Raw genomic sequence first — 9,099 nt, 5'->3', positions numbered from 1 at the left:
TAATGACAACTTATAACAATTATAATTCCAACCTATAATGTCAACTTAATACAACAATCAAAATCTCAACTTACATCAGATTAAATGCCAACTTACATCAACTTAATACCAATTTACATTAGATTTAATGCCAATTTATATTAGACTTAAAATCCAATTATATGAGACTTAATATCCACTTATATCAGATTAATTCCAACTTATATCAGTTATAATGCCAACCTATGACATATATAATGTCAACATACAACAAACATAATCCCAACTTACATCAAATTAAAACGCCAATTTACATCAGACCTAATGCCAACTTACATCATACTTAATGTCAACTTACATTATACTCAAGGCCAACTTACATTAAACTTATTACCTACTTATATCAGACTTAATACCGATTTAAATTAGATTTAACGCCAATTTACATCATAACTAATGCCAACTTACATCGTATAAAAAACACCAATATACAACGAAAGATTGTAAGTTGGGTTAAATTTAAATTTTGCATGACCCAGAGAATTACACCATTAAATTCAACTAAAAATCAAAAATTAAAAAAGTTTGGTTGATTTTAAATCCACCATATACATCATCATTACCTTCCAAATGATAGTGATTTCTCAAATTCTACATGCCAGAAGTTAAAGTTTGCTCATCATTCATACATAGAATCAAAAAAGTTTACAAATTAATTTTCGTTTAAATTAATAAGAGCAATTCAAAAAGTTATGTCAAAAAACATGGAAGATTGATGAAAAAGAGGAATTTGAACATGGAAGAAGCTAAAAATTCATAAAGAATGGAGAAGATAGAAGAAACTGACAAAAATGAGAGCAAGATGAGAGAGACAAGGTAAGAGAGAAAAGATGAGAGAGAGAATCTCATGAAAGAATAAGAAAGTTCAATTAGAAATTCAAAGAGTTATTTTGATTTAATGATAAAACTGACTTAAATGACATGAAAAACAAAAAGACAATTCAAAATCAGTAAATTTAATTTCTTTTTATTATTTGGGCCAACCCATTAAAGACAAGATAGTCTCTCAATAAGAATTTGTGTTAATTAAATTATTTGAATTTTTTAGTGTTATTTGAGAATTGAGGTGTAGGAATAGTAGTTTTTTTTTTCTTTCATTTTTGTCTTATTATTTTCTTTACTCTTAAATCCCACATGGCCACATCCTTTCATGACCATCTGTGTCTGAATTTGGATGTTTAAACTGTGGTTCATCCCGCTCTTCTCCCCCCTTCTTTTTTTAATCAAAACCCACCCATTTTCTGAGTCTCCTCCCTCTTTATCTGCTCTCACTCTTCAAAACTTTTTGAATGGTCAAACCCTAATCTTAATTATTACAATAATCTTATCTTCTGATTGATTCTACATTTTAAGAATTTTTTTCATCTGGGTTCTAACCGGAGATTGTACTCTGTTTGTCTCATTCTCTCATTTTGATGTAAGAACTTTTACTTCCCCTTTTGTTTTTTGATTATGAACACTACGTACATTGTGATTTTTGTTAGCTACCTTGTCTATTTGTCCAGTGATTGATGTTGAAAACAAATTATAGGGTGTTTTTCTTGAAATTTCTAGCAATTGAGGTTAACGTCAGACGAACTTTTTTATATTACTATTTGAATCGAAACTTAGTGAGAATTGAGGTGTAAAGATCATTTTGTTGAATAATCTGGTTAGATCTCTACAATATGCTGTTCAATTATTAGACTTGAAACATAATGAGGATTGAGAACAATGTGAAAGATGGTATTTATCAACGCTTAATAATGATCAATCATACTTAAAGGAGATGTGCACATTTCCCTGATTTTTCTAGATGATCTTTGCTTCGGGACACCTAGGCTATCAACATGGGAGGGGGGTCACAAAACTTTCTGAAACTAATTTATAGCACTATGCTTAACTGACTTGAGCACAGTTCTTAAATGCCATTGTCTAATAATGAATTGAGGATCACATTTTTCTGGTGATGACATTTACTGATATATGATGATGTGTTGTACATTTGTTGCTTGGAGTTTCTGTTTGAGATAGTATTTGATGTGCAGACTTTGAGATTGAGGCATACAGCGCTCTTCTACTAGGTCGACATGAACAAGGAAAACAAAGTTGCGACCAAAGTAGAAGAGCCAACTCTTCGAATTACTAGAGCTCGAGCAAAAGCTCTTGGTACATCAGGAAGGTTGATCCAGAAACCTCCCCGGCCTGAACAAAGTCGAGTTGTTGGAGAAACCTCGAAGAGATCAGCGTCAGATGAAAACAAATCGACAACTCAAGCTTCCGGTCTTCAGAAAAAGAGAAGAGCTACACTTACCGATGTTACCAATGTACTTTGTGAAAAATCATATGCACGCTGCATCAATGGAGGGAGATTTTCGGCTAGGATGGATGCTTGCACTGTAAGTATTTAAGCAATAAAGTTTTCTGTAAATTTCCGATGCAATCATGGTTTCTCTCAGGATTTCATGACAAACTTGAAAGGTATTGATATTAACATATATATGCTGTTTTTCCCAACAAAACAGCTTCTATATGGGTGTGATCAGTAGAACTGTTTTTAATATAGTCTAAAATTCTATTTTCATAATATTTCTATCAGAAAACTAAGCCAGAGATGAAAGTTTTCACCAGAAAGAATGTTAAGGTGGCCCCATCTACCATGGGAACAATACAACATCATCACAATGATGCAAAGGACGGTATTACTGAAGATATATCAGAATCGACAGTAGCACCCCTAGAGGTTGCTTGGAGAGCAAAGCAAACAGCTAGGTATATTTCTAAGTTGAACGGGGAACATTATAAGCCCAATAAACTGGAAGATAACTCACAAATTAATTGGATCTCAAGTGAAATAAGAGAGAGGCTTGTGACCGAACAAGTTCTTCAGAAAGGTGAGTCTTCTGATTCATGTTTGCAGGCTTTTGGTAATCATAAAACTTGGTTAATAGAGATGGATCTGTGAAGGTCCATTGCAAGATAAAGGGCTTAAGGTATGGGACTCAGGTCCCTCATTAGTCATACACGGGTTAATGCTTGAGTCCCACATTGGTTGTATGAGCATTAACCCCCATAGGCTAATGTGTAATAAGGAATTTAAGTCCAATATCTTAAGCCCCATTGCATTGGACTGTAACAGGAGTCTTCAAATCATGATTTTAGCATTGAAAGTAGTCTTTGATACCCATTTTCTTTAGTTTAAGCAGCAGAAGTAACCATTTGTTTTTTAGACCTCTCTTGGATTGTACTAATTATTTTACTCTGAAGCTAAAAAGGTAATCAAATCGATAATCTGATTTATAGCATGCCCCTTTGGGGTATGACTTGTTGCTTACTCAGATACTCAGATTATTTAGCTATCTATGTGATAGCCAGACAGAATTTTACTGAAGCGAATGTTTGGTGTAATGAGAAATCAATCAGTGATAGAAATTGCATTGTCATAGGATATTGTTTGTCGCACCTTGTAAGTTGTAAATAATGTCCTTTTCAACTTCAATAGATTGTTTGAATAACACAAGGGTGGTGATCACAGAAGAAAACTATAATAGATAATTCTATCCAACAAATTTCAAAACTAGATTTAAAATGAATAGCATTTGTGTCTCTATTAGATAGTCCTTTTCATGTATGGGTGGATTTTGGTAAATCTTGGAAATTATAGGCCTTATTAGTATTGAGATGTGTTGTTTTGCTAGCTTTATTGGAATATTTTACAAGAATCAGAACCTAAATCATGAGGAATAAAAGACTTATGATTGGTTCTTGCTTATCAAGAACAACAACATTCCATTACCCCAATTGCATTTAGTGACTCCTACCTAGGGTGCGGTTTGAGGAGTCTGATGTAAGCATTTATATCCTTGTTAGTGATAACAAAGAGGCTGTTTTCGAATAAGGCATGGTACCAAACATCATCTTTGGCCACATTGAAATTAGGAACAGTGTTTGTAGCCAGTGTAGTTTCTTAAATTAGGTTCATATTTAAACCTTAGTAGAAAAGAAGTGATCAAGTTTCTAGTTGAAGCATACTATCACGAATGCTTCCGAAATATGCTTCCATATTTTAATTTTTGCAATCTCAGTGTCAGAAATCTGACAGTTTTTCTGTTTTTTTTCTTTTATTTTTTTTTCTGACACAGAGGAAAAACATCATGATGAAACAGGAACTTCAAAGGATCCAACTATTATAGATATTGATTTGAACCAAAAGGATCCTTTGATGTGCAGCCTCTATGTTTCAAATATATATGAGAACAAACGTGTAACCGAGGTACGTTTGCTGTCACTTAGGTTCATACATTCTTGTTGAGGCTCTGCATCTGTACTGTCACTGTTAAGCTGTGTTTGGTAATTGGTTGGGAGGAAGATCGTTTCATCATTTTAATTTGTAAAGGATTCAATATAATTTGACTTTCGAGTTGATCAATAACAGGTCCAAGACTGGAAAATTTTCCTTTGTGAGTAAGGGATAACACATTTCCTTTCTATTTACTCCTCAATGTTCCCTTTTTCTTTCCTTCTCTCTAACTTTTTGTTAAGGAATCCAATAAAGGGAAACATATCTTGATGCCTATTTCCATTGAAAATTTAGAGAATTCGTTCTATAATAATGTCATCGTTTGAACTTTGAACCAAACATTGTCTTGGTATTTTAGTTAGTATGATTACTTTGAAACTGCAGAAAACTGAACAGAATTCTATTGATGTAATTCATTGTCTTCATGACTCTTTGCAGCTTGATCAAAGGCTTTATATTGACTACATGGAAAAGGTGCAATGTGACATCACTCCAAGCATGAGAGGTATACTCATTGACTGGCTTGTGGAGGTAAGTGTATGTGTCTCCAAACATCAACAACATCATACATTCATACCATTATCCTGAAGCCATTGCGTGGCTCTCACTTAGGTGGGGTTTGGGGATCAAATGTGTACAACCATATCTTTATTAATGATAATTAAGAGTTTGCGTCCAATTGACCCTAAGTGGCAAACATCATTTGTAATTTCACATAAAAAAGAAGTGAACATGATTAGTGTATCATTTGGATAATAGTCCTCCATTATAATTTGGAACTAGAGGATTATGTTTCTTTTTTCCTTTCAACATATGGGAAATTTGTGTCTCCAAACATGAAAAGCTTAAATTCATTGAAAATCAATGTATAAACATGAATAGATTACAATCTTAGCTAAGGCAATTGAAGGAGATTTTTGAAGTATGAAGTAAAAAGGAGGATAATATGGAATTTATTTCATGAGAAGCCAAACCAATATTTACCAACGTGGCAGAATAACATTATGGATTTCATTTATTGTGTCGTCTTAAGTCCTTGTGTTTACTCAAGAAGGATTGAATGCATGGGAATAGGAGCCCCGTATTATTTATAATTGTTGATATTTAGAGCATCTTTCTATAACACATGAACTTAATAATTGAAGTCCTTGAAAAATATCGGTTTCCCAATTTATTGTGTATGTGATATATGTGGAGGATATTATTATCTTGAAACTCAAAGTTCTCTCATGTGCATCCTGATTGTTCCATAATTTGGGTTGCGATTTATCTTAGGTCTCTGAAGAATACAAGTTGGTACCCGACACGCTTTACCTGACTGTAAATCTCATTGATCGCTATCTATCTGGAAATTACACGGAAAAGCAGAAACTGCAGTTGCTGGGAGTAACATGCATGTTGATTGCCTCGTAAGTGCCACTTTGTTTGAAGGATAATTTTGACTAGGTCTCACATCATATTGATGTAGTACTATTTTCAGATTTTAGTAGTCATGTTACCATGCTAGCACTTAAAATAAATTTTCGTTGATTTTTTACCTGATTTGCCTTTTGAATTTGTAATCGCATAAATTAAACCAAAATGGCGTATCAGTCATTCTTTAGGTTGCAATTCACAAGGGATTTATGTAGTGTTTGGAAACAAGTATTTCATTTCAAATTATGGATTTCAATTATGAAATCATAAATGAAGAATTTGAGAATGACAAGGTTTGGGTAGTCATTCTCAAATTCTCAACTTTAACTACTTTAAAAACAATGGTAGAATTTGATCCAAATCCAAATTTGAAAATTTTTTATTTGCCAAACAATAAATTTGAGCCAAATCTAAATTTCCAAATGAAATCATTGTTCCCAAACATGGCATCAGCAAATTAGGAAATCGTGCTTTAAATTACATATATTACTAATGACCTATCTTACTTGAGTATTCATTTTATCTCAAGTATCCATCTTGAATCTTGACTCTTTGACAATTTTGGACAAAAAATGGAATACTTACGGAAATAGTAGTCTCCTTCCTATGTTTATATTTGTTTCTTGAGTGCAAGTATCATAGGTGAAAAATATTTTGACCGAATACAACCACTATTTGAAATAAGAAGCTCTTAAAACCTGAAGAGTATACTCCTAATTTTTTACGTAAACGTGAAAATGCAAGGCCCAAGGGTGAGGAAATTAAATCTCCCTTTGTTATTTTTACTGTGTTGAGTGCTATGACTCTTCTGATTCAGATGACTAACATTCTCATGGTTATTTTTTGTTACTAATCTCAGAAAGTATGAAGAAATGAATGCCCCGCAAGTTGAAGACTTTTGTTACATCACCGCCAACACTTATGCTAGAGAAGAGGTGAGTTTTCAACTTCCTGATCCAACTAGTACTTCTAGATTCACTATTTTTCTTGACTGTTTACTTAAATCCAACTGAAATCTAACAATATTAAAGTGACATTAGTTCTGTCTTCGGAAATTTTTTTCTTTACCAACTTTGTTCTGTTTAATGCCGTGTTGATTTACTTTACCGCGTACGGTCTCTTCTCAGTTGAATAATTACCTATGCTCTTTAGAATTCTCAAGGTTTTGTAACTGAAGTTTGATGGTTAGGTACTGAAAATGGAGAGGAAAATTCTGAACTTTCTCTGCTTTCAACTATCTGTTCCCACCATCAAAACATTTTTGAGGTCTGTGCAAATTATTCTATGCATCTTTGCATCATTGTCTTATTAAATTTACGTTCATTTTGTGTAATGATTAATTTACCGTGTTCTCGCCTGCAGGAGATATATGCATGCAGCTCAAGCCACTTGCAAGGTACATGTTAATCCTTAATACTCAGTACAAGAGTCTTAGGGTCGAATTCTCTTTACCTGATTGTTATGGAATGAAGTACTCTACTTATTTTTGAGGAAAAACTAATTATCTGGTCAAAATTTGTAGGTCAAATAGGCCGTTTGCTCTTCATAACTATGTTTTACTGTTTAAACTAATGTTTGTGTTTAATTGAGAGGTTTTTCACTGATTTAATTGTTTATCTTGAATAAAACGGATCCTTGACGACTGTAGTATCTTTTGTCTGATGAAATTAAGGTTCCCTTGCTTGATAATATTATAATTATTAATGGGGAGATACACAGAACTTACACTGAAACTTGGAACATTGGTTTTTGGAAATTGCAGGATAAGTTGGTTGACTTAGAGTTCTTGGCAAATTACTTAGCAGAACTAACTCTTGTAGAATACAGCTTTTTTAGATTCCTCCCTTCACTTATTGCTGCATCTGCAGTATTCCTTGCCAAATGGACTCTTGATCAATCTAATGATCCATGGGTAACTAAATTCAAATTCAAACATATGAAATGATTGTTAAATTATTCTCGGCAACTGCAAACTGTTCATGAGCTGTGTATATTATCTGCTGCAGAATCCAACATTAGAGCATTATACTGGCTACAAGGCTACGGACCTCAAAGTTACAGTAATTGCAATGCAAGACTTACAGCTAAACACCATTAATTGCCCACTCAACGCAATTCGTGAGAAGTACCCGGCATGACAAGGTAGTGCAACTATTATAGTTCTGATTCATTTCCTTGCCTTTCGTGTTGGGTTTGTGTTATATGTTATATTTAAAAAGTTAGGATTGCATCGTTAAGCATAATTTGAGTTTGAAATGCATTTACTAGACTAAAGGAGGTGTTTGACAAACGATTTATTGCTGATCGGAGTGACTGATTTAATCATCTAATTTTAAATATGCTAGTGGAAGCAATTTGTTAATTGTTTCAACCAGTTAATTTATCAAACACTATTATTAGATTGTTTGACCACTCAACCATTTATTTATACCTGAATAAACTAGAAGAAAAAAACCTGATTTTAGAATTGTTTCTAAGTAAATCATGACTTGAAAGTTTCAAATCCGTTCAAAAGAGTTGATAAATAGATTTAAGTTATCGTGAACAATTATAGTATATTCAAAGTTATATTTTCTAATTGCGAAGTATTGATTGTTGCAGTTCAATTGTGTGGCTAACCTGTTATCCCCGAATCCTGTACAATCACTTTTCTGAAGTGGAAAAATGTAGCTGATCGGATCTTGTACAAGCTAAGTTAAGATATTTATTCGTTAACGGTGAGAATGGTTGATCTATCTAACCACAGTTCACAGCCATTTGCCAAAGTATCCTTCCTTCCTCCTTTTTCTTACGTTATAATTCTTTCATCTGTTTAGTTTTTTTGTTGTAACGTGCATAACTGTTAAGTTCTGCCTCTCGCAGACTGTTTTGTAGGCTTCAGGAGCACTCAACTTTTACACTGGGTTGCATAATATGAACATCTGTAACTATATTTGCAAATTAGTATATTCGTAAATATACTTTTCATTTTTATTATTTTTATTTATTTTGAGCTATGCATTTCATCTACGTCCAACAAAAGGCCTGTTAATTCAGTCTAAAATTTTTACTTGAATAAGCGGATTTTTGTTTTGTTAATTGGCTTAATTAATTGATGTGTAAACGTGACCTGAAATAAGCCATTTTGTCAATGAATTTTTAATGGTCAATATAATATTATATTACTACTTTTTTTTATGCTAGAATTTAATCGTTGAACATAGTCCAAAAGGTTAAATATTGCAATGAATTTGAAGTTAGCACTTCCTCTGTTTCATAATATTTGCTACTGAGTGTGACATGTTGTGTGGAAAAATATCACTATTAGTAGCAAGTATAATGGAACGGAGGAAGTATATATCAATATGCTTAAGTTCGAGAATTAC

The 9,099-nt window shown here is 33.0% G+C and overlaps 1 protein-coding gene across 2 annotated transcripts; it reads left to right on the top strand.

The window, feature by feature from the left end:
- Positions 1-1,194: 1,194 nt before the first annotated feature.
- On the top strand, positions 1,195-8,892 carry LOC130801646 (cyclin-A2-2-like). 2 transcript variants are annotated; one of them, XR_009039654.1, is made up of 13 exons: positions 1,195-1,456; positions 2,067-2,417; positions 2,618-2,912; positions 4,161-4,291; positions 4,757-4,849; positions 5,594-5,727; positions 6,594-6,669; positions 6,924-7,000; positions 7,097-7,130; positions 7,497-7,646; positions 7,741-7,876; positions 8,336-8,499; positions 8,597-8,891. XR_009039654.1 is itself a non-coding variant. In XM_057665527.1 (12 exons), exons 2-11 carry the CDS (start codon positions 2,109-2,111, stop codon positions 7,870-7,872), a joined length of 1,431 nt encoding a protein of 476 aa, XP_057521510.1. In that variant the 5' UTR covers positions 1,195-1,456; positions 2,067-2,108; the 3' UTR covers positions 7,873-7,876; positions 8,336-8,892. The 2 variants fall into 2 exon arrangements, 1 of the variants encoding a protein (XP_057521510.1); XM_057665527.1 differs by having other exon boundaries at positions 8,336-8,892.
- Positions 8,893-9,099: the final 207 nt, after the last annotated feature.

This window comes from Amaranthus tricolor, chromosome 15 (genome assembly GCF_026212465.1).
Source record: "Amaranthus tricolor cultivar Red isolate AtriRed21 chromosome 15, ASM2621246v1, whole genome shotgun sequence".
NCBI classification, from domain to species: Eukaryota; Viridiplantae; Streptophyta; class Magnoliopsida; order Caryophyllales; family Amaranthaceae; genus Amaranthus; species Amaranthus tricolor.
This window is presented reverse-complemented; position numbering and strand designations above follow the sequence as displayed.

Excerpts from the sequence above, each read along its gene's own strand:
- LOC130801646 (XM_057665527.1), top strand. The coding sequence starts at position 2,109 with ATGAACAAGGAAAACAAAGTTGCGACCAAAGTAGAAGAGCCAACTCTT. Across the intron at positions 4,292-4,756 it reads AGAACAAACGTGTAACCGAG|CTTGATCAAAGGCTTTATAT; the intron begins GTACGTTTGCTG and ends GACTCTTTGCAG. Across the intron at positions 7,131-7,496 it reads CAGCTCAAGCCACTTGCAAG|GATAAGTTGGTTGACTTAGA; the intron begins GTACATGTTAAT and ends TGGAAATTGCAG.